The sequence below is a fragment of the Parus major genome, chromosome 7, assembly GCF_001522545.3.
Source record: "Parus major isolate Abel chromosome 7, Parus_major1.1, whole genome shotgun sequence".
Classification (NCBI taxonomy): domain Eukaryota; kingdom Metazoa; phylum Chordata; class Aves; order Passeriformes; family Paridae; genus Parus; species Parus major.
Window position 1 is genome coordinate 18138302 of NC_031776.1, and position 26974 is coordinate 18165275.

At 36.3% G+C, this 26974-nt stretch overlaps 1 protein-coding gene across 7 annotated transcripts in view; it reads right to left on the reverse strand.

The window, feature by feature from the left end:
- Nucleotides 1-26974, reverse strand: part of MYO3B (myosin IIIB) — a 207186-nt gene that overhangs the window by 171197 nt on the left and 9015 nt on the right. For all 7 annotated transcript variants that reach the window (XR_002001994.1, XR_002001995.1, XR_002001996.1 and 4 more), the window contains 5 exons: nucleotides 11056-11239; nucleotides 9240-9374; nucleotides 5865-5969; nucleotides 5503-5602; nucleotides 1841-1917 (listed from right to left, as the gene is read on the reverse strand). Coding sequence is in view for 4 of the 7 variants with exons in the window: in XM_019007566.2 (XP_018863111.1) it covers nucleotides 1841-1917; nucleotides 5503-5602; nucleotides 5865-5969; nucleotides 9240-9374; nucleotides 11056-11239 (601 nt within the window). In the remaining 3 variants the exon portion in view is untranslated. The remainder of the gene's footprint in view (nucleotides 1-1840; nucleotides 1918-5502; nucleotides 5603-5864; nucleotides 5970-9239; nucleotides 9375-11055; nucleotides 11240-26974) is intronic.

A 26974-nucleotide genomic window follows, 5' to 3' on the forward strand; every position in this document is an offset into this window, starting at 1 on the left:
TTTTTCACATAAAAAATTTGGTGATTATTTTTAAAATACCAGAAATATCTCCTCAGAAATGAAGTAAATTGCATCTTTCACATCACTTGAAACCTGTCATTTATATGAGCAACTGCAGTGACTTGAGCAAGCATGTTATGCAACCTGTCATTTAAAAGCCATTTCAACAACAGCATAATGGATATCTAAGCACCTTACAGCTGTTTTGCAGATTGGCAAGGAAGCCTGGCATGTCTCACACAGGCATTTAAATGTGATATGGGTTACTATGGTTATGGTACTGAGCTGGTTCTTCCAACAGATCTTTTCAAAACAGGAAGTAGTCAAAGCTACACCTGTTCCTCTTTGATATGCCATGTACATAACATACTTTGGTTACACGTGTGCTGTATTTTCAGGTCAAAATTTTTCAGATCAAAATATGATCTAAAATATCTGCTTATCTCATTGGCTTTCTGCCATGAGAATAAATACCTTCAACATAGCAGGGAAAATAAATTTGGTATGATTACTGCCCTTGATGGCAATTACTCAAGCAAAACAGTATCATAAAAATAACCTTTAATAATCCATGTTCAATAAAATCTTTCATAATATGTCCATTATTATCTACAGAAGTATTTTATAGAGATCTCATTTTAGAAATGTCTTCAACCAAGGTGATTCCATAAATAATGCTTGCACAGTGGTTTCTAAGGTATCTTGTGTCTCCTTTGTGACATAAACTGGTTGTTATGGAGATGGTGAAATATCAACCATTCTTTGTCAGACTGTGCAAGATCAATTTTAGACCCCTTACAGCAGTGTCTTTTCTCTGCTCAGCTATAATCAGCCTTCCTTAGCAACAAAAATAGAGGCATAAAAAGTATGAAAGGTTTTAAAACAAATGTTTGCATGATACTTTTAACTCTTCAACATACAGAAATAGACCTGTGTGCATTTGTAATAGATAAATTCCATCCCAAATTCCCCAAACTTCATGTGGCCTTTAACAGAAAAGAGGCTTGTACTGTTGCAAAGGCTTAACAACTTACAAATACACAGACCACTCCTGTTTCAATTCTTGTTTTTAAATTTCATAATCCATATCTTTCAGAAGTATTTTGTGTTCCTTAAAGCAGGGTGGGAAAAGATTGATATTTTTGATATTGATTGATATTATTGATATCAAAAGATTGACTGCTGCCAATAAATAAAAACATGAGATTCATAAACCCCCAAGTTTGGTAAAGTACAAAATTTTGTTCAACTATATGTTAAAACTTTTTAGAGCTTCATGAAATAGAAGGCAAAGGGTTATGTCTGGGTACTAGTATGTATATTTATGTAAGTAAGATACTTGAATATGGGCTAAGATACCTGTGAATTATTTTCCTCCATTTTTTAATCTATGCTAGCCCATGTGTCTAAGTTTAAAGGTCCCCAGTCAACAATTAAGGTTAAAGAACACATAGATCAATCAGGGCTTTGCAGTGTACAAGACTATAGCAAGACTAGAAAGAAGGAATTCCTCCTTCTCCCCACAGTCCACATTTACATCACGGACGAGCACCCCAAAACATACAGTATTTAACTGGAAAGTCATAACATTCTTAGGACTCCCAGTTATTTGTAGGTTTGCTGCACTTTTCTGGAAACACTACAGAAACTAAAATAATGATTATTAGAAATCCATTTTGTGCACTCAAAGTATATTATTTTTAATGAACAGAGGACAAGATGTAAGGCAGAAACACAGCCAAAAGGGAGGGAAGAAAAGATCCCCTTTTACTATGGGGAAGTGGCAACAAAGTGTGCATTGCAAAGAATGGAGACAAGCCAGTCAAGCACCATTGCCTACCTCAGGTGCCATCCAAAAGGGTGTTCCCACTGAGGTGTTTCTGCGCAGTCGTGTGCTGGTGAGCTGAGCTGAAACACCTGCAACAAAACAGATCAAAGAAACTTGGCTTCAAACTCATTGTCATTTCGGTAAGTTTGTTCCAAGTATCTGGAAACAAAATCCAAACCTGTGAGCACAACTGCAGAATGCCTGGCCAAAGTAGGTGCAAATTATTTGTTTGATCAATTCCAGCTCACTGTTTTCTTCAGCGTTTCTAAGAGGTTTTTTTCTCTGAATGATTCTCAGTTTGAAGCACTTTTATTCAAACTCAAAAATTCAATTGTCACATAAATATCTCAGATTTCTTTCTGCTGTTTTAATAAGTATAAATGGGAACTATTAAAATTACAACTTGACTTAAAAACTTGTGTTTCAGAAATGTACTGCCCAAATACCACAGACCAAAAATTTGTTCACTAGCGTACTTCCAGAGGCTCCTGCTCAATAAAACACTTATGCACTTGCTTAAATCTTTCCCTAATGAGAAAAGCTCAGAAGCTCAAACTCACACTGCAGCTTGTACTTATGGAATTAAGCACATACTTAAAACAAAACATTAGCTTCAGAGCCTTGCTGACTGGGCATGAACTACTGAAGCACAACTGAAAAAACCAAAAGAATGAACTAGTGTGCAATCAAACAATGTTAACAAATCAGAATGAACTTTGACAGCAAATCTTCTGTGCTCTGATCAACATACAATTGAATGAATTCAGTTCAGTAGCATTCCAATGAGGTGACACAAAGCCAATATTGAATTAGAAATATATTTTGCTTTAATATTTTTTTAAAACAAAAGCCACAGTGGTTTGCTCTTTTGGCATTACCCAGAGACAAAAATGAGCAGAAACACATATAAGACATATTGACTGCTGCCATTAAATAAAAACATGAGATTCATAAATTAAATTCTTTGATTTCTGATTCCAGCATTTAATTTTATATTTGTTTTTAATTTTTCAGTGTAATTGCAAGTCTTCCGTGAATTCCTGAGTACCACTGGGAAACAGTTAATGGCTAGGACATACAACAAGCCTCTGTTCATTTCACTGTGATCTCTCTTCAGCCAGCTTAATTCATAGCTGCTATCTAGGGATATTCCAAAACAGTGCACAATACCAAAGAGCTGAGAGAGGGAGATCATGAACAAAAATGAATTATAAATTGCAGACATTTTGAGTCAATTTACTGTGACCATCATTTACTTAAATATATTATGCTGTCGACAGCAGTTGAGGGAAGAAATGTGTGTCACACTGAAAAAAAAAAAAAGCTGTAAAGTCTTGCAGTAAAGGAAAGAAAAGCCTCAATTAAAGATATCTGTGTAACCCTCTCTGTAACTTAATATCCATATGTACAGCCTTGAATATGAAGCAGCTCTTTTTAGATCAAGATTCTGTCTCATTTTCTGGACTGAATGGATAACATTCACTGAATAGGTCATAATTTGATTGTTTTATAACCCTACTGATTTTATTTCTTGCTTCTTATTTCATAAGAATTCATATTATAAATCATATTCATTCATATCCAATCCTATACTAAATTTGAAATTATTTTCCTTTTCTTTTGACATATTTTCTTCCCCACTCACCAAGCAACAAATCTAATTAACATTCCCACAAAATGGCAGAGGATTATTAGTTCCAGGGATTAACCTAAAAATATCCAAAGCATCCACTGTGTTTGGGTACTTAATCTGAGATCTTTCAGTTTTCAGGCACTCCACAAGCCTAAAGCAGAGCTATAATAGATCTCAGCTGCAGTTCAAGAACACACAGCTCTTCTGCAAAGCAGGACAAGATGTTTCAAACTGCCTATTGGGAAAATGAGGAACTGAGTTTGATGTAAGTGACCCTCCAGCATCACAGAGAAACACAAGCAGAAGCAAGAATAATCTCCAATTTGATGTTATTCAGCTGTCTGAACTGCAAGTCCCTTCTCTTCCTGAATTCCTTGCAATTTCACTATTTATCTTTCACTTTCTGCAAAAAATGAGACAAACCAGTTCTACACGCAACATGACCCATGACTCAGTCCTAAATCATTCCCAGAGACCGTTCTGTTACTATAGCAGTGGACAAGACAGGAAAAATAGCAACTTAATAAAAGCTTGTTGCCTGACATTTCTTTAGTCAGAAAGCCCATAGATATATGGGCATTTCTTGGCATTTCCTAACTGTTAAACATTAAAGAACACACAAGATTTAAGTCGCATTTTTTTCTGAGCCTGTCATATCTGTTGTGATTTTCTAATGCTACTGTGTTAACTTGAAAAGTAGGAGAAAACAAACCCCTGAAACCTAAATGTGGAATCAGAGAGACTCATGGGACACCAGAAAGACTGGGAGTCTCAGTTTCCTTGCCATTTGGGGTGGCAGTACACAGGTCTGTCTTAAGGCCTTTAATACATCTGATAAAAATATTTTGCTTTGGGGAGAAAAGCAAACTTTTCCAACAATGCAGTAAAACCAGATCAGACTGCCAAAATTCCCCCAAATGAGAAGGGATCTTCGACTCTTCTATTACATCAGGGACTCACTCCAAGTTTTGCTTCAGGTCTTATGTTTCTCCTAGCACTGTTTTAATTGCTGCCTTTACAATTCAAAATAATGAATTTTTGTCCCTAGAAGATACTAAGGTATCTCGTATGTGTCAGCTTCCTTTAGCATCTTAAATATATCAATATGTGTGTTAAATTTATAGTACTGTGTCGTCACCAGTATACAATTTTATTTCCTCTGCATAAATTTAATATTTTATTATTTTAAAAAAATATTATTTCCACATTTTTTTTGACATATCATTCTACCCTACTCTCACTTATTGAACATTTTTATTTACCTTGGTGCACTGCTAAACAAACATATTATCCACACACTATTTTCAATGGTGATGACCTTATGCATTATATAGTTTCATTAATAAATCATATTACTAATAATCTACTTCTGTTACCTTTAATAAAGTTGTCCACTCCCTTGCATACATATCTGAGGGACTAAAGCATTTATTTTATTTTTTCTAAGTGTGTGTTCAAAGGAATAAAAATTGGACTTTAAATCTATTGCCAACTTCCTTTCTAGCACCCTCCCTCCCTTTCTCCTTGTTTCTTAGGACGCATCTAGACTAGCAATGCTCAAACTTAAAAGCAATAATCACAAATTAAATGGATGTTGAGTTTTGGACCCAAGGGACTATTTTACCTTCTGCTCAGATGGGAAAAAATATGCTTAAGGCTATCAAAAGCCATTTCAGAAATAATGTTTCCTTTTCATATGCAAAAGGCAGAATATCTAAATTTAAATTAGAAGGACAACTGCCCTGAAATTGACATTTCTTCTGAAATGCAAAAGAGCTTTGTAAATAAAATGCTAGCTTCAGAACTTTTAAAAATTATTAAATTATGTTTAAGCTTTTAACAATTAAAACTCTACTGATTCTTAGTCAGAATTTTTATTCTTGCTGTAATCAAGTTTCTATTGCATTTTCCTTCTTAAAATAATTCCGAGTATGCTTCTGAAAAAGCCTTGCTGTGACATTCTGCCTTCCCAGGGGAAAGTAAATGTATGCCTTTAGCTAAACTGCATGTATCAAGAAAACAAAGGGGAAGTGGTCATTACCAAAGTCAACAAGCTTGACTCCACCTTCTGTTGTCAGAAGAATGTTGTTCCCTTTCACATCACGATGAATGATCCGGTTATTGTGTAAATGCTGAAGGCCCTATATACCAGCAATAACAAAAATAAGTTTATTCCCTTATCTAAAAACAATTACCCTGCTATTAGGGAATGTAATGAAGAAAATCTGTGCATACTCTAAAGAAACAGCTGTCCACTGGATTACATGCCTTTATACAACCCCTGCTGTTGTAACAGCCCATGTAATATTGCTCACATTACCATACTTTATAAATGGAAATGTAAGTATGTGATACATGAGCTGCACCCTCTGCTGTCATTACAAGCCCAAGGAACATCCTTACCAAGAGAGCACCATATAAGATGTATGAGATTATAGCTTCATCCAACCTTCGGCCGCACTTCAGCAGGCCTTTGACAAGCTCTGTGACAGAACCTCCATTGCACAGCTGGAAAGGGCGCAGTTGGGAGAAGGGAAAAAAAGCAAGACAAGTCCTCAGTTACTCAATATACTTGTTTAGGCTATAAACACTTACTATGCAAAACTGTGCTAGAACACAAGTCTGGGAACAACAGAACTCATTTTATTCATGATGTTAATATAAATCACAGCAGCCTGAGTGAGGGGAGGGAAAAGAAAACTGAAAATTGTAAAGTGTAATTTATAAAATGCAACAAAAATAATTAAAAAAGAAAATAATATGAATAGGAGTGTATTTAAGTGTTAAAAGAGGATTGATAAATCAAATTTACATTATTTGAGTATTTTCACAACAATACATGCATTGTCTTTTTGAAAAAAATCCTTTTGTGCAAAGATCAGACAGAAAAGATTGATGCTCTTGATAACTGGGAAGAAATAAATTAGTCATTTTCAACTTTCACTCCATCAATGCTCCTGATGGCAGGCAATATAAAAAAGACAGAAGCTTTATCTCTATACTCAGATTTGATGCCATGTGCTGTCAACAACCGAGAAACATTCTAATCCAGAGAAGCAGCATCTTGCAAGCATTTTCTACTAATGGGCTGCTAAATATCAAAAGAAGAGGAGAAAAGGTAAAATTAGCATCTTTGTAAATCAATGTTCTGATCCGAACCTTAAGATTACTGTCCGTACCATTTTAAGCAGGTATTAATATCCATTCTTTCTCCTCTCTCTTTCCTCTTATTACCTTGATATTCACAACTGTATGACCAAAAAAGAAAAAAAGATGGGAGAATTGACTGCCTTTCTCACACTGAATTTTCTCCTCTATGCTGGTTTTTGCGGCCAGCACCCTTACCAGCATTTCTGCCACAGAATCACATGCATTTCAACACAGGTTCATTTAACGTTATCAATTTAAAATACTACAGTATAAATCAGGAGACTAGTATGAAGTTAAACAAATTATCATGATTTGCATCTTTCAAACAGTTTTTATGAAAAACTGTGTATCAGTCCAACCAATAATTTCTGTTATATGCTAATAAATATTGCTAATCTCCCCTTGCACCAAAAAAATTTCACTAGACTAGAAGTTTGAGTTCATGGAAAGGACCTTGAAGAAAATTTCATCACTTGATACATTGATAAATTCTGTAGGAATTTGACTTTGATTTTTAACTTGTTAGTAGGGAGTATTTTTCTTACCTTTCTTAAAATTTGTGGGACCATTCAGGTCAAGATCAACGAGCAAATGTATTTACATGAAAATGCATGTTTTTCTTCCCATAGCTAACCATTTGCTGACAAGTCATTAAGCTAAAGTTTTCTTTGTATTGCTTTCATTGCATTAAATGTTCTGTTTAGACAGACTATACTAAATTTATCTCTAGCCCTCAAAAAAATAGATAAAAATATGCCCTAACTTAAAAAAAACCCAAGCTGGTTGCAAATGAAAAATAACAGACTGACAGCTGTTTGGTAGGATATGGTAAATGAATGCCTGACTCAAAAATATATCCCACAAACACTACTGCAGCTGTCTGTGACACTATTTTTGAAACTCAGCAAAGACCTCGAACAAAATGAATATGAAAACTTTCTCACCACTTTATGCTTAATGGTAGTTCTTTAAAAGGTGGAGAGATGCACACTGACATGAAAAAGCAGAGAAGTTTGCTTCACAGTTGTCCAAGACTTGCATCATCATAAAAATACTAAAGGTGTCCACTTTTGCCACCCTTCCTTATCACAAGCACTTATCAAAGTAATGTCCTGCTTGTAGTGAGTAAAAATGGCAAAACTATGCTTAAAGGAAAAGAAACTCCCCTTTTTATTGGAAGTTTTGGAAGTCATACATAAAATTAATGTATTTCATCAGACTCAGGAATCAAAGCCTGAATACTTTGTATACTCCCTTTTAATGAAAATGTCCCATTAATTTATAGTATCACAAATCACTGCTATGCATGCATAAATCTGCTGTAAATTCCAAGGCAAGGAATAATTTGTCTGGTAAATTTTTCCATATAAGGAAAATACATTTTTTTATAATCTCAAATTTCTTCCAAACTTTGGATTATGTGCACCAAAAGCTACCTAAAATGCACATAATTAATTGATAGAGTTTACACACAAATACAACTTGTTCAAATTCTACATGTGGTTTTATTTCAGAGTATATGATAATTTTGCTCTATAAAATTCTGTCATTTGGCACTTAATGGACCTTTAGAGACAAGACTCTTCTATTAAAAAAGAAAACACAGAGGAAATCAAGCCCAAACTCAACACAAAGCCAGCATGCATACAAAGAAACTAACACCAACTTAAAAATACTACGGTCACTTTTCAGTAGTTTGAAATTTAAGAGGAAACACATTCAGAAGTTTTCATTTGAGCTACATATTGCTCCAGTACATAGAAGTTAGATCTGTTGGTATTCCACAGCTTGTAGCAGAAATAAAGATTCCCTATTCTGATGCTAGTCATCATTCAAGAATGGGGAGTGGAATTTTTAAAACAATCAATAATTAAAAAGTGAATCCTACTTTTTTCCAGTCAAGTTATGAAAGAAAGAAATGCTTGACTAGTTTGTTACTGCTCATCAGAGCAGTAACTGCCTGTGCAGAGTTCTGCATCCATTAAGCCTGGAAAGAAATCCTCATTTTACAACCCACTTTGGCAGTCACTTAACTGGAAACAAGACGACCAAAATGCATTTGCCATTGTAAGAGAACTGATTGCCACTGAACAAGAAGAGTTAATAGAAGGCATTTTTGTTACTAGGTTCCCAACAACAACCAGCCAGCCCCCAGTTTAAAATTACCATAAAACAGACTTTCCCATTACACTTTCACTGTTCAATTTTGCAGTAGGCAGCTTGTTAACTCCCCTCCATCACTACTTCATCATCTTTTGCATTCCCCTCAAATGCCTGAGTTCCCCAAAAGCTTAGATAAATGTCTTATCTAATGTTTCCTCTAAAAAAAAAACCCCAAAAAAACCCCACAACCAACAAAAAACAACCAAAAAAACCAACAAAAAACAAAAACAAAAAACCCCAAAACCTGCTTATTTTGGAGGCAGAATGTAGCAATTCAAACAGAAATTAAATGCAAGACCATTCCCTATTAAACAAATTTTCAAGTTCGGATGTGATTTTTAATAGTAGGCTATGACACATCATCTATCAGAAAATCATGAAAGCCTGTGACTCTTATAGCATTAACAGACAAAATTCCAACCACATTTGCTAAGGTAGAATGCAATATTGTCAAAATGTTTTTACCTCAAGTACTAGCCAGAGCTGTCCTCCCACATATTGATCTGCTTTGTAAAACATCCCATAAAATCTAACAACATTAGGATGATTGGGAAGAAACTGCAAAATATTATATTCAGCTTCAATTTCTTCATCTACATCCTAAACAAAAAAACACAAATATACAGAACATATAATAACAGTGACTCCAAATAAAGCAAGAATGAACTCTCGTGGATAGAAAGAACTAATTTTATCTTAGTTTGTACTTCTAGATAGTTTTACTTTAATGAACATAAAAAGTACACTATACTGGACATTTAATGCATATAGAATTGTGCCACTTGTGCTTTTCTTGCACACAAAAAAGTGAAGCCTGTGTAAATCAAGAAGTTGCTATTCAAGAATTCTTTCAGTACATAATATACTTTACAAGAAAATTAAAAATCATACTTAACTCTCCACAGTTGTCCAAGTAAGAAATTCACACATGTATGACTTTTAACCTCTTAAAATCATGCCTGTTTTTAACATATGAACTAAATGTAAATGCATGAACCTTTGACTTTTTCCTTTTTCTATGGTCATCAATAGGAATAAACAGAAAAATCTCACTAAGCCTCAAAGGGGCCACCAATAAAACCAAATACATTTTTATGATAAAAAACATACAACAGAAAAAAACAAAGAGAGAAAAAACAGCGACATAATACATAAGAACAGATTACTATGTACTTGTTAATGAAAGAATTCGCTGACATTTACAAAAAAGTGCTTATAAGAGCATATAGGAAAAACCTCAGAAGGGTGCTTATGTAATGAAACTATCCTCACTGCCACACAAAACTGACAATTAGAAAACTGAAACCTGTGCCTTCCACAGATGGATAAAAGAGAGGTCCCAATACCACCTGCTCCAGCTAGGGTTAGGGTTATGCCTAGGGTTAGGGTTACGCCTAGGGTTAGGGTTCCGAAAACCACAAAGCCCAGAGCTCCAGCCACTGTGTAGCTACAATAGACCTGCCAAACTGAAAACTGCCCCTAAATAGCTCCTCTGTAATGTTTTGCATGGCAGCTGACTCTGCACCTTTCTTCTATACACACAAAACCATGATGAATTTTAGTGGTGGTTGATGATAGAATCATAACAATTTTTAGGATTTATTTTCGCCCAGCTGTCATGATCCAACTCCAGCTTGATCCAGCCTGAACAGCTGGCAGTTAAATTTTGATTTGCAAAGCAGGGCCTTGGTTCTCATCACTAGCTTCACCACTAGCTTATGGGATGTTAGGGATTTAATACCTACTAAAACCAGAGCTGGCAGAGAACTAGCTCTGATGATCTGGGGTGTGCTCTTCTCATTTTTTCTTAATTTTTGCCTCCCACTGCTATGTGCTTATAAAAGGTAACTCTAAAATATCTTTAAGTTCACAGTGTTTTTGTGATGGGAAAAGTAACTCTTTCAGAGAGTACACAGAACAAAACAAGAACATTAAGGTTAACACCATCTTGTATTTTCCGTGCCATATTGGGCCCTGTGAGCAATGCCTTCTCATCATTTGCATGTTCCAAGCAAAGACAACTAAATTTGTTGCAGAAGAAATTACACTTAATACCTAAATACAGACCTAAAATAGAAACTAGGCAAACACTGTTGTCAAATAAGATGATGAAATTCTAAGACATCATTCAGTTGCTGGTACTAAACTCCTTCTGTAAGTGGATTCTGTAAAACTGTTCCCTTCTGGATGTTCTCAACATCTTAAACATTTGATTTATATTTCAACTCTAAGAATTCTTTTAAATTCACATTGAAGTTAAAATTTAACACTTTTTACTTACATTGACAGGATCCAGAATCTTTACTGCTGCCAAGCTTCCATCTTTCTTATTAGCAACCTTATAGACTTTACCATAAGTGCCTTTCCCAATAGTCTCTATAATTTCCCAGGTATCTGAGGGATCGGCTAATGATTCTAGTCCAATCATACTGGCATTATATTGAAACAATCCATACAATGGCTTCCTGGAAAATAAAGCAGACATACATACAGTGCGAAGCCCTAAGTAACTCAGTACTAGAGAAGGCATCTTATGATAAAGAAATCAAATATTGTCCTAATTTAAGAAGACAGCCACTGATACTGTTTCTTTCTTTTATCCATGAAAAGAGATATTCCCCATCAAAGTAAATTTCACAATTCTCTCATAACACCTGACTTCTTATATTTTATAAACCTTTACCATCAGAACAAATTAAATCAGGTCAGGCATGCCAGACAAATGTGCAAGCAACATTTTTCTACTTTTAAAGAAAATATTTCTCTCTAATATCAACGTTAGAATCAACGACTGCATATTATCATCCCTCAACAGTATCCCCATGATAAACAGACTGCATGTATTATGTATATAAGATATCATAAAACAAGTATAGATTACAGACACGCGCAAATCAATTTTACATCTCTGAACCACAGCCTTTCAACTATATTCCATGGCTCTAAAAAGCCTCAGAAAAGCCATCTAGAAAAATACATTGTGTCCCAGAAGCTCTATTGTGATATTTACCTAAACAAAAATATCCAAACTCTATATAGAGCATGCGGATTTTGTTAATGAAATAATTACATCTGGAATGAAATCAGCAACTTTTTCTCACAAATTTATTATCACAGCTCTCCTCTTCAAAAATTATAGGAAGAAAAGGGACTCATAAGCCAGAGAAATAGCTTTACAATTATTCTTCTATTTTCACTACTGCCTCACTCAACTCCTACACAAGAGTGATTCCCTTCTGCATTCCAAACTGCACCCTCTTCTAGCTTACAGCAAGATGCATCCTCTGTAGAGATCTTAGAATTATTAAGAGTCTCACTTCACCCTGGTGCATTGTAACAGTCATGATACACAGTACTAGACAGTTTTGAGTTCTCCTATAGCTGGTAGGGACATGATAGCAATGCCAACCAATGCTAGTGAAAGTAGTGAAAATACTGCTTCCATACAAATAACTCATGGACAGGTCTCCTTTTTGCAATGTTTCATTTGTCTTAGCACTCTTGTCTCTCTTGTGAAACAGCTGGCTTATGCACTTCTGGCATTTACAAACACTGTGGACGAGTAGGAATGACATATTCAAAAGTAAGGTATTTCACTATTTAAAGAGGACTCAGTATTGGTCCCACACTAAATTATAACTCCTTGGTGGAAATATTCAGAAGGTGAAGTTGACAGTACCAGCTACGGCCTCACCTAGCCATGACAGACCCTATACTGGCTAGTAGTGATCACACACAGATGGCTAGCTCAGAAGCAATTGTTAGAGAAATTAATCAACCAACAAAAGGCACAAGAAAATCAATAGTCAGAACTGCATCCTCTGCTATTCTCTTCCTGCTATTTCTCACTGGCTAGGTTAAAACAAAGAGAATGTCAATATCTTGAAATGAAGCATACCAAACAAAATCCATCAAGACACCATACTGTAACTGTTCTCAGTTGGACTCAGAAAGAGAGACTACAGAATGTGCTGTGGGTAGTTTTTTTAGGGATAAAAGCTAGTGATGGAAGAAGATGAAGGAGAAGGATAAAAGCATGTTCAAAAGCTATTATTGATGCTACAAAACTTACAAAGAAAGAACCATACTTTAGCTGATCACGTATTTTCACTAGGCAAACATAAGGGACAAAACAGGACAACCAGAATAGAACTGTTGTTATTTATAGATGAAAAGTAGATCCCCAAGAACATTCCAGCTAAATTCTGTTCACAGAACAAGTCTTGCTTGAATATACCAGCCATGAAATCAACCCTGGGTGTTCAAAATTGGAAACAGAACACGAGTGGGAAACATGTTCTCCCTTTCCACATGTTCTAACTTAAACTTCTTGAAGTTTTTATTATTTGTGCTTACATACACTCTCTTTGTCTACATAAAGTCCTTTAAATTCAGGAGCATCTTCATTATTTTCTTTTCTTTTGGTTCCTTTGTATGGATGGACTAGACACTCTAGGCTTTTAGACTTGTCGTATTAGCCCTAGGGTCAGAGCTGAGTGATAACCAGTGGCAATGGATTGTGTCTGGATGCCATCTCGATGGTGACTGTGATTATTTGCTCCCTTGTCTTGTCTATGCTTCCAGTTCATCACAGTACGAATCATGACCACATTCCTAGTATTAACCCTAATAACCTGACCAAAAACCAGCTACTGACCAGCATGGCAGCATCTAAATGTTACCCAGTTCTCTAGAAATAAAGAGAACAAAGAACACTTTTTTCAAATGGTAAAAATTTTACACCACCACTCCTTAAGTCAGTTCTGAATTGAAGGTACTTTTAACATAACCTTAACTCAAATTCTTGGATCAAATATTTGAATCAAAACCAGAAAACTCTCAATTTCCATATCCTGGAAAATGTATGGTAGGAAAGATGCATGTGCCTAGTCCAGATAATCCAGTACATTTTTTAATTTAGATTCATTGCATAATCATGTATTGTGTTATAAATGTTTGTCAGTAAACTGTTATTGGACCCTTATATTTATGGGAACAACATTAACCTTTGTCCAATAATGTTTGATCATTTTTGTATTGTCCATATAAATCAAACTACTTGGGGCAGGGGTGAATATATCATCCTGATCAGCCAGTTTCATAAACAGATAGATCCAGGATGTATGAAGGCAAACTTAAAGTACAGCTTGGCCCTGACCAGCTCCCCTACAATCTTCTAATTGGATGCGCATTTTCAGTTTTTCAGCCTGGCTGTGTCAGATCAGGAAGCACTCCCAACTTCACTGCTGAGTCACAAAGTTATTTTACTCCAGAACTCTTTAGCACCTCATTCTGTGACTCCCAAATGCCACAACACTCTTGATACACTTCCATCTTTTATGGGGTACAGGTAACATTGCATCTTGGATCCTTCACAACTGCATCTCCCATAAAAGTCAGATTTCTTCTGCTTCCCAGAAATTAATTCTGAAGTTGCTTCCCTCTTACCACAGACCCATGGCTCCAAGTCATCTTCATGTGGGTACAACAGCTATACAGTTTGCTTCACCTCAAGCCATTTTCTAAATGGATGATATGTGCCAGCAGTGCAGTAATGGTCTTAAAGAGATCTGCTTAACATGAACAGAATGGGGTCATACACTTTAAGATAAATTAAACACTCCCTCAATCTACTGTAGAATCAAGAACAGAACAAGCAGCACCTGGGATTTTCTAGAGTAGGAAGGTCTTAAAGGTGAAGGTAAAGTCTAGTCATGCCATCTTTTTTTCCTGTAAATATTCTGTAATACTTCAGAAAGTTTCTTGGTGCTTTGATTCTTCTATCTAATTTTAACTCATGTCAATGATATTATATTAACAATCAAATCTCTATTAGAATTATCCAATCCCACTCATTTCCAAAGGATTTTATAGATACAATATGCTTTATTCTGGTCTTCATACTTGAATTTCTTTAACTGAATATGCGCAACAGCTGAAATCTAACTAGAATGAAAAGATTTTTAAAAAGTAATTCACAAAACTAAGAAAGCTAAAAAGCAACTTGTTTTATGAGGTAAACTAATTAATTTGATCAGTCTGCATCTTTTACCCAAGATACTATCATAATAACTTTCATTGTTTCTCTTCTCTGGTATCTCCAAAAGAAAGTATCTGCAGCAGCTGCCACTGTTAGCACATAGGGAAAACAACCAAATCAGAATGTATCAAGAACAAAATTCGACCTATACCACTCCTCAGAGGGGACCAATTCCTCTAGCCTAAGTCTTTTATGAAAACTGTAAGAACTTTTTTATTTGGGGGATTTCTACTTCCTGGTAAAGTCTGCATACAATCTTCTGTGAGAAAGGATTTCTCAAAAAACCTCAAGACTGTTTTACTCAGGTTCAACATAAATATCCTAACATCACTGTTGACATTGAAAGCTAAGGAAAAAAATGGTCAAAGCATATGCAGAGTGCATAATTAACAGAGATGACTAGTGTAGCAAATCTGCACTTCTTGCCAGTATGCAAAAAATATATTTTTCTTTTGTTGTCACAGAATTATAAAAATGTATTATTAACAGAAAATTACACTTCCAAGGTTTTCTGGTAGGCATGGTGCATTTAAGAAAGTAACTGGGACTAACACAGAAAATTATATTCAGTGATGAAAGACCAAATGCTTTGCTGAGAATCAAATTATTGCAAAACATCATTTCCTGCACATGGTAAACCAAGTATTTTTGAGAGTCATCCTGTGAGGTAAAGAGTATCTTGCTAAGAAAACAGAAATAAAAAAAACTTCTATTTAAATTTTGAGTACTGCTGAAAATAAAGTCCCTGATCATTCACACAGAGCTACATACATTTCATGTATTTGACTGCTAATTAATCAGTTCCATGTCTTCAAGGCCACGGACCAAATGCTGCAAAATTATGTACCTAGTCAGTTAGCATGATTATTAAATTAATTAAATATTATTAAGCAGAAATTATTTTCCAAGACCAGATCCAAATATCTGAAAGCCTGTTAAGAACTCAAACAATCAGTTCTGATCAGTGACATTCCTATTACAGAAATATTAGCTACTGAAATAGAACTGCAACAAGCAAAATACACTAAAGCAGTGAAAAAGGAATAACAGCTAACACATCAGTTCCACCTCAAGCTGTGAACTCAGCTCTAAAATAAATCTTATAATCCCATGAGCCCATTCAGTTACAAACTACAGGTGGTAAAACAGGTGACTACCAGGTGCACTCCCCATGTGTGAAAAATCAATACCTGAGGTTTTCTCTGCTCCCTTTGGTAGCAACGTAACAGGGCAAACAATATACATTTATTAGTGCTAAAAAGAAAGGATGAAGGGCTGCAACAGTATGATGACCCACATACCAAAACCAGGCTCTTCACTGCAGTTTTAATCAGAAAGTTTGATAAGCTTTGTGTATGGACAAGGAAGAAGAAATCTAAGACAGATGTAGGATAAACTTTGGAATAAAGTAATTGCAACCTTACATTAGTGACCTATTTTCTGAAACCAGCTTATCTTATATTGGATTTCTGTCCTGCTAAGCGTATCAGAATTCTTCAGTACCAAGATAGCTTCCTCACAGGGAGAGCTTGTTTTAGCCAATCCTGCACAGAACTGTGTGTTCCATGTACTCCTTCTCGTGCCCAGTATTAGACAACAGTAGTGTGTGTAGAGTCTGTTAGCTTAGGATGCGGTCATGGAGCTACAAATAAATTGGTTCAATCCTAGCATATTCGCTTCGTTAATGCTAAAGATCATTGTGACACTAATTAATACTGAGCTTGATCTATTTATCAAGTCTTTTACAAGCAGGAGCTGAAGAATTAAAGCCACTTCATCATTCACAGAGAGTGAGCAATAACTAACTTATTATTTTGAAGGGATCTGCCTATTGTTTCACAATATACCTTAATTGTATAATGCAATCCATCATAATTCTGCCACCATAATCCTCCAGTATTTATTTTACAGCTGTTTTATTCTAATGCAGATTTTTAGTAAGAAGAGATACTCTCTTTTATCCATAAGAAAAATAATAAACTATTAATCATGATATGAAGAATCTCTCTTAGCACTAACAATGACTTCTTGCTTAAGATGAAGCATTTTCATCAGTGAGCTAGTTGTTATGCATTACCAGCAGGCGTGCAGTAGCCTAGCATGACACCAATTTGCATAATTTCTCTCTAACAGGCTTCAAAAATAATAATAGGCATATGAGAGAGAATCCATTATTTTAAACTTACTTCAGCAGCTATCTTCAATGAGCAGTTATTAAAAGAATCTCTAAAGAATTAAGTTTAATAAATTATAAATGTAAAATTTGGGTTATGTTTTCTGGGTCTATAGCCAGTAAATTTAATACTGTAACAAAGACCAAGGCAAAACCACCAAGCAATTGGCTTGATGTCTTCCCAGAAAAGAGGCAGGACTCGGATACTAAGCAAGCCACAGATGATGCAAAACTGCGAAGAGCTGTTGACTCCCTCAAAGGCAGGGAGGCCCTGAAGAAAGATGTCAACAAATTAGAGGGCTGGGCAACACCAACCATATAAAGTTCAGCAAGGGAAAATGCCAGGTTCTGCACCTGGGATTGGGCAAGCCTGGATGTACGGACAGACCGGGGAATGAGGTGCTGGAGAGCAGTGCCACAGAGAGGGACCTGGGGGTCCTGGTCACTGGTGAGTTGAATGTGAGTCAGCAGCCCTGGCAGCCAGGAGGGCCAGCTGTGTCCTGGGGGGCAGCATCACAGCTGGGCAAGGGAGGGATTGGCTCGCCCTGCTCTGCTCTGGGGCAGCCTCACCTTGAATATTATGTGCAGTTTTGGCCACCAAAATATAAGGCATTAAAACTATAGAGAAGTGTCCAAAGAAGCACAACAAAGATGATGAAGGCCTTGAAGGGAAGCTGTATGATGAGCTCTATGATGAGCTGTAGGATGAGCTGTATGATGAGGTATGAGGTCTCTTGGCCTGTTCAGTCTGGAGAACAGGAGACTGAGGGGAGACCTCTAACAACTTCCTTGTGAAGGGAAGAGGAGGGACAGCACTAATCTCTTCTCTCTGGTGATCAGTGACAAGACCCAAGGGAATGGCCTAAAGTTGTGCTAGGGGACGTTTAGGCTGGACATCAAGAAAAGGTCCTTCACCTAAAGGGTGGTCAGACTTCCCATGGAAGTGGTCACAGCATTAAGCTTGACAGAGTTCAAGAAGCATTTGGACAATGCTCCCAGGCACATGGTGTGACTCTTGGGGATAGTGCTCTGGAGGGCCAGGAGCTGGATTCAGCAATCCTTGTGGGTCCTTTCCAACTCAGCATATTCTGTGATTCTGTGACTGTCTAAAGCATCAGTGACTGGCTGGACTATGCCAGTATCCACTGCTGCTCACAGTGAACTTGAAAAACAGTTAGGGTTTTGGAAGTACAGATAAAAAACAGCAGGTGGTGATAAACACAGAAGCATCTCAGAGCTGTTATACCTGTGTATGTTATTAAATGATGCCTTAATCTACAGGAAGTACCAAAACAAACTTTTTTTTTCCTGATCTGAACTCAAAAGAGACCTTACTATTTGTTAATATTAACATAAAGCAAGAAGAATAGTGTCTTAACAAACTGATATAACTACTGGTGAACCTCTTCTTATCTTCCTGGCTTATGCATTTCTACATTGGGAATAGCAAACAATATTGCTACAGTATTCCAGTTCTCTCAGATATAAAACCAGTACAATGTCTGGCCTTATAAATTTGAAGAGTAATTTAGACCTTGATCAACTTTACTACACATTCTGATGTATGGTCATCAATAAGAAATATCTGATTTATCTTTATCATACAAGTCTACACAATTGACATTTAGGCCTGAAGTCAACTAATACAAAAACATATCACCCAAGTACTCAGCTATCCCATTAAGTGAAAAGAAACAAGCACTCCAGGAGAAACAATAAATGCCAATACCGACAAGAGCAAAAATTCTTAGAGCTTGCTCCTGTCAGCTATTTCACACTGAGAAGCACTAATCAATTTCAACTCCTACTGATTATGGGGATTTGAAGGAGATTAATACCTCCAAGAGTTGTGATCTTGAGGAGAAACAATTTAATAACAACAACAAAACTGCCCACGAACTTTCAGAATAGAATTTAGACACAGAATAAAATACCAAACTGGCCTTTCTCTCAGATTAACTCTTGGGCTGCTGCAGATGGTCTGGAAGAAACTTAAGAGAATGCCTGAACTTAATTTACAAAGGGAAAATATGACAGGTAAGAATGCTGTATCATACACTGGGTCATTAGCACCAATTTAGTTTTCTTTTATACATACTGTTCAGCTCTGTGTTCAATACTGTGGGGTTTCAAAACTCAAAAGAAAAAAGCATTTTGTGGTATCATTCTGAAAAACAGAAAAAGAGAATAGATAAAATGGTTGTATGTCACCACCACAAGCAGCACCAAACTATTGGTTAAGGTAGACTAAAAGTAGATGATTGTACAGGCAATATGAAACAGGATCTACTGTATTCCATTTTTAACAATGCTTCACCTTCAGCCATTTTCTATCATATCACTTCATATGACAGTGGGTCATTTCCCCTTTAGGAAGGATACCCTTTGCAAACAGCCCCAGCTCCTAACTTACTGTTCAAGCAGAGAATACCTGCTAAAAGAACAAATTTTGAAGCACTATAAAAGCATGACAAGCAAAACAGAACCTGACATGATCCAGTTAAGAAGGATATCTTTATATGGTGTGAGTGATGTGTGATAAGGATGCTCCTTTTACAAGACAGCATTACAAATAAAGACAACATTTCAAATAAAATCTGAGGAGTTTGGAGAACTTAAGAGAAACTCTTGACTAGAACTCACCTCCTGTACTGCAGAAATCGTATTTTATATACGCTTTAGGTTCTATTTAAAAATTGGACAAACTAGTACCTTTCAACAGTAACACCTTGTATTGAAAGGTGTGTCCTGCACAGACATACCAAGCTACAGCTCTCTGCACATTACAGCAACGTCCCACTGCAACAGCCCTCTCAGAAGCCTCATCAACTGTTGCCAGGTAACAGTGCAGAGGCAGCACTATGGTTTGCTTTAAGTGTCCCTTGAAGCTCAAAGCATGTACATTTTGGTCTCTCTTGTCAGACATGGGACTTTGTAGACTATCTCAGCCACAGAGGCATGCTGGCAGCTTGTTCTCCCATGCCTTGAAACCCTCTCTTAGCTCCACAGCAAGAGTATTTGTAAATACCTTTTTTTAAAGATATTTAAAGATATGTGTGAGGTGAAATAAATATATGCACAGAATTAACAGGGTTTCTGAAAACCCCTTTACGTCGGCTATTGCAAGGAACATAAATAAAGAGTAAAACCAAAAGACATCTTGTTTTGACTTCAGTCTCAGCTTCCTGACATCTCAAACTCTTTCAGCTTCTCACTACAACCAGGAGTCCCCAGTCTCTTACTTCAAGCTTGTGTCATTTACCCTGAAACACATTTGCTCTTCTTTTCTAAGTCCTTCCTCCTGATCTCTGCAGCATGCTGGCTTTCTGTGAAAAGAGAGGCTGATTTTCCTTCAAAATGGCTGATAAGAATCTCCTTCCTTTAATCTTGCTGGCCTGCCTCGCTTGGTTCAAGCACACTATGTGACCAACTGAAGTCCAGCCTCCCACTTTAAAGTTTGATAATTGATTTGTCACACAAAGTATTCATTCCTTTATTTAATGCCACTCAGTCACCAAAATTTAATTTTTTCTCTTTGTTTTCCTTTTATTCTTTTTTCCCCTACCATTTGGCAGGTGAAAAGTTTATTTCAACCAATCTACAGAAGCAGAAGCATAACAAATAAGGCAAATAAAACCATGCCAACAAAATCAAAATGATGCTTTTAGTCTGACAGATTTACACAAAACCCTTCCCAATGTCACCAGAAATTACATATTGTATATAGATTCCTTGAATTGTTCCAGCTGTCAGTAAACTTTTACTATACTCACATTTCTGTAAATGGACTTTCTCCCATCACTACTCTTCATATAATGGAAGGTTTGTTACCCAGCTTAGAAAAACAATGGTTGCATCAACAAGTTATTCATTTGAGGGTGTTCCAGCAAAAACAATATATTGTGCTGCGTTTTTGGAAATTGCCATATCAGATTTATATCCTCATGGTATCAATTGTACAAAGGTAATTCTCTATAATGAATTATTTATTTCCTGTAGTAATAGACATTTGAGATAGTCATAAATATTTCTATGTCCAGTTAGCTCCCTAATGAAAACTGAAGTAATTCTACAATGGGATGTTATATCAGAGGCATGGGGACCTAACAGTCTGCTCAACTTTTACGTTAGTGAAGACAACCACTATGTGGGAAGCAACAGGATGTAGACAAAACCTGCCCCTGAAAGCATGGTACAGCAATGGGCTAAGGTATCAAGATAGACTATTTTGGTGTGTATTCCAGAAAAAAAGTTTCACTTTTCTCCATATCTGTTCTCCCAATTTATAAAATGTGCGGTTACATCCTCTAATCATACTCCCTTGCAGTCCCTGGGCCTTTCACTAGCACACCAGATTCCTCTTCAGCAATGGAAATATCTCTTCTTAGACAATGAGTTATTGGTTTGTGCAACTCCACTATCCAACCTTTGCAACTCCACTATATTTACAGCATCTAAGAAATACTTCGGGTTGCTGACTGCCTGAAAGTAGTTCAGTACCACCTATGGATTGCGAGGCACAAATCTCTTCAAGTTAGTTGGCTGTACTGATATCACCCCGTACCTAAACCAGATCAACATAAACAGCTATAAAATGAGTTTATTTACTTCATTCATAGTAAGACAATGAAGTTTATCAAGGTTTGCAATCTGTTTGTTCATCAAATAATTGCTTTCCATCTTCTGGAGAAGCTGACTGCTTTAGGTCTCATGTGAAAAGTCTCACCTACCGCATAACAACACTTGATTATTCACACTTGGCTCAACTTCTCACAACCTATTAGTTCATTGTGAAGCATAATATTAGCTGGAAAATGGCCAAACCTCAGTAAAAAAAGCCTCTCTAAATGGTAACATTTACTTTTTATACATTTGTCATATTTTAAGTTCACAACCATCCTTCAAGCAGACACATAAATGGGATCAAGCTGTGTCTCACAGTTAAATGAGTTAACAGAAGCTGCATTTGATAATAATGAATGTTGCTGAAGTTAGTGTTTAGCATGCAATCCTATTTTTGAAGGATGCTTCAAAAACAAACAAAGCATTTCCAAGGTAAAACTACAGATCTCTCGCCTAATTCAGTCCAGAAACAGGGGAAACGCTACCTTCATGAGTTTGACAGCAAAGGTATGACTGCAAACATTAGGAAATAACATTACAGACTATGCATGCTGCTTTCCTCTCCTCAGTACTGAGAAAGGTCAGCCACAAATGAATAATGATTTTGAAACTGAAAATTCATATCTCAGCTTTAGGGGAAAAAACCCAACCCATGTGACAGTGACAGGTTAGCGAAAGCTACGTTCTGCTGGACTTGTTCTCTGAACAATAACTTTCAAGCACCTCAAATCTACAGTGATTTCAGAAATTATTCACAGGCCTCCTAGAGTCCAGGAAAAAAAGGGAAGAGAAAAAAACGAGGAGATTTAAACCACAGTTCATTCTGTACTTTCAACTACTGATTGTCAATGAAAAAGGAAGAAAAAAATCTTTCAGATGACAGATTCTAAAACAGTTGATGTATTTGTAATTCAGACATAGAAAGGAAGTACAGTACAGGAATTTCATTGCAATGTCACAAAATTGGAAACCATATGGTACTCCACATAAAAACAAAATCCATTACACATTTGAATTTCACTACATGTACAAAGAAAACACTTTAAAAATGTAACTGTCAAAAGATGAAGAGACAATCATGCAAGTTTAAAATTTAAGCAGGTCATTGGTAGAGAACTTAAAGAAAATACTGCAAAATCCAGAATTAATCATTGACAAGGCAATTAGATTGTGTCAGCAGCTGAAGTCATCCATGGCAGAATGACTCCAGTCTTGAGTGGCCTTTACTTTGATATAATTAAGGTGTTCATGAATCCAAAACATTAAGAGAAAACAGACTTGCAGCAGACAGGCATGTAAGCTCTAACTGAAGCAAGATCGGCATGTAAAACTGCCTATCAACTATAACAATGAGCTGAGAATAATGTCCAGATATTTTGCAAAAGCTTGCAGTGTCAGGGCATTTATTTCTCTTGGAAACTGCACTTAAGTAGAGGACATCATCCTTGTCCCTGTCCAGGCTATCATACAGCCATGTCTCTGCCTAAGCATGCACCTCACTCATTCAGACCCAGGCACTAACCCATGGACTTGAACTTCTCAACAGACCTTGAGTCTGCCTTGTTCCTCCAGACCAGCCTGGCTGTTCGTGCATTGTCAGCTGACTGGCTGCCATCCCTAGGCCTGACCCCATGCCTGCCTGGGCTCCTGACAGGATCCCCTATGCTCAGTGTGGCCACAGGCCTGATGCCTCACTGGCATCCATGGCTCCTGGCTCACAGGGCAGCCCAGCCCACCCCACGTGGCAGAATGCCTACTGGTACTTTACTCGAGGCTTTTTTCTGTTAGTCTCCCTCAAAACATGCAAAAGCTTGTAAACTTTTCAAACCAAAGAGTAGCGAGACCTGCAGATCTACAGATGTGTGTATCAAGACACAAAACCAGTGAGATCAAATAGGCTGATAAACACATGAGCCAGATAAATTTTTCTCATGATCACTATTTTCACCTTCTAAAAAGGAAGACAAATAAAGATGCACATGCTACAGCATTACCTGGTTATAAATGTTAGGGTTCACAGACTCTTAAGCACATGTTTATTGTCCATTTCTTATGTTAACACCGTTTCAATAGAAAACGCTCATTGAAACAAAAAGGAATGTAGTGTGGAACTTATTATGCAAATATTTTAAGGCAAGCAAACTCCTTTTTGTATTTTTTTCTTTTTCTTTTCCTTTTCCTCCTTCACACAGAATAAGCAAGCATTTGAGGCCATAAGGATATTCTGGTTTTAGTTAAGTAATTATTCAGATAACCAATATTTAATTACACAGAAAACCATATTGTAAAGTAGAACCTTATTTCAGGGACAGCTTTTAAAAATTTCTTTCTCCCAAAACCTAGTTTCAAATTTAATAATTTTCTTTCTTCTATTAAAAAACAGCTCCCATAGAATCCCAGCAATTCAGTATGCATTATTTAACAAAATTAGTCTTTGCCACAAATGATAAAATTATTCTGATTTGTATGTCTCTGGAATTCATGCAAGAGTAAGGCCAAGTTTGAACGCTAACAAAGTATTCTTCTGCCTAATGAAATATTCATAGTCATTTGTCATCAAGACTTTAATAACGAGGAATACAGGCTTCTCACTTCTGTCAGTCTAAAGGACTAGCAAAGATCCTTCATTCATTTAATTCTGAATGTCTCCTGAAGCACTCTCAATAATTTCTTCTTCCCATACAACACAGTACTAGAGATATTTAAAATTTACTTTAAAAGATGACTCCATATTTCAGGTAGAAAAACAAAGTTTATATGCGTGCACCACCCAAAACTTACAGAAGTTTTCACCATTAAAACTTCACACTACCACTATGTTTTCCACATCTTTCCAGATGTATCATTAAGATCAGGAAAAATCAGATTAAATAAAGAATGAAAGCTACACTACAGCATGTGGAGGCAAATACAATAAAACTTTAAGACAGCTTTATCAAGAACCACACCTTGAAGAAATGCCATCATTGCAGCCTTCTTGTCCACAGTATAGCCTTGAAGGCTGAAATGTTGCTTTTTACATTTCTGTTCTCATGGAACTAATCAGATAGCAAATGATGTGCCCCTGGACACAGAATTTTAACATGTGGAAAGATCACCGTATTTTAAGAAGGGGGATGCCTTCTGTTCCTCACCACATCTGTTTCCAGGAAATGCACTTTATCTGATTTAACAAGTACACAAAATTGCGTTCTCAGATGTTACTTGTATATTTCATCCCTAGTTTTTCAACTTGTCACAAAGAGAACTCGCTTTCCAGCTCAGACAGTGGATGAATTTTCTATTCCAAAAGCCTTCTGGCAGAGTGGTCAAGAGGTGTTCTTTCCACAGCAGCTAGTGTGTTGCTGTGAGGAAACATGAAACCAAATATGTTTTCTCAGGAGTGCTGCTGAATTCTGTGAAGTTCTCAGCTGAGCAACCTTAAGCCATCAGAAATCACCACATTACCACCTTTTGCCCAACTACTAAATCATTTAGTTTCTCAGTATTACAGTATCTGTTATTACAGTCAGTAACCACAGACCTTCACTCTTGAAACTGAAAAGAGGTCAAGCTATCACTAATAAGAAGCAACTTAACCTTACATGAATCATCCACATATTCTTTTTAGTTTATTGTTAGCTGACTTTTGCACAGCCTCCAAATCTTCTGCCAGCATATAAACTGCATCTGAAGCTATAAAACAAACATCAGCAAGGGAGTTGCAGTAACATCACTTTCCTACGTAACAGCAGTTATTAAATTCAAGTCACTTGCTCTAACACCAGTCCTTCCTCCTCATTTGATGACAATATACATGGGTTTTCATACAGCAATCAGTTTAGTTTTATAATTTTTCACTAAGACAGTGTCTTGCCACAAACCATGAGGCATCATACTAGATATAGCTTATAAGCAAATTGCTTACCTTTTGGTATTTATAAAGTGTTCAAAACAACGTAAGATCAACAGCTGAAAAATATCCCCTTAATTTAACAAATGGGGAATTTTCCCCATTAACATAGTTGCAAATGATTTTAAACAATTCTCCAAAAGTAAAAAAGAGAAAGTGATTTTTAAATAATCTTAAATTTTGAAGATACACTCTTTTCCCTTGAATTCATTTTTAATCATAGGAAGTTTTTCAATTTATGTACTATATCTACTCTATTTATCTCATCATGACTCCTGGCTTGCCTCTCAGAGCCATTAATTCAATGCTCCACCTGCTACAGTTGCTTATACCACAGATGACATTTATGTTAGGTTTGTTTCTGCAGAAGAAAACGTATTGGAAAAGGTAGTCTGACAGGTCTTTATATCCATTTCACAGGCTAAATACAAGTTATAAAGATAATTCATGTAACTGACAGAAATAATGACAGAACAAGTGGAGACAACAAGATGCACACCAAACATGTCCTCTTCTTTCAAGTGAGTTGGAATTAATCACATCTATCATTCATCCTTCCAGTAGGTTTAAAATACAGTGTAAAAAATACACCAGGAGATATGAAAACAGCCATATCACTATACATGTTTTACAATCACTCGTGCTTTATGCACTAAGTTTATTTCCCATATATGCAGGAAAACTGCTGTCAAAGGCAATATTGCATTCTTTCAATATCAGAAAAAAAGGCTTTTAATTTTTTTTTTTCTTTTGGGACAGATTTTATACCAATTCTGTAGAGCAAACAGAATGATGTATCAAATAGCTCAGCAATAAGTAGTATGGACATACTACAACGTGACAGGATTGTCCCATGGCAGAGAGAAGGTAAGTGAATATTTGTTACATCTAGACTGTCTAGTAACATATTTAGAGATTAGAAACGTGAAGAATCCTGAAGGAGAAGTGTTTCTGCTCTCCATACACCTCCAGGTTTTTTTAAGGCATTAAAAAGTATGCAGTAACCAGGACAGGGAATTTTGCAACAATTTCTGCTTTTTCTGAATGGAATAACAGCTTTAAAATTTATTTTTTTTTAAACAAATGTGTCAGTAGCATGACAGATTCTGCAAAATCTGCAGTGAGCTGCTAAGCATTTGCACAAAAATAATTTTCTACCATCAGCCAGAGTCTTGGTATGTTTAGAGAACTGACTTTCAGGATACCTTAATCCTACAGGCAACTTTTTCTCTGAAAAATCACTGCACCACACTTCTCTATTTCTATTTTTTCGTGTTCATAGTAATTCTTACTTTGTGTTAAATTTTTGTATATATTCTGTACATACTTACAAAGAACAAAAAAAGGAGAAAGAGGGAGAGGGTGGGGGAGAGATGGGGGGGGAGAGAGAGTTACTGAAAATGTCCTGTCTTTCAGGCACAAATTAACCATTTCTACACTTCTGTTCATGCTAGCCTGGATAACATAGAATA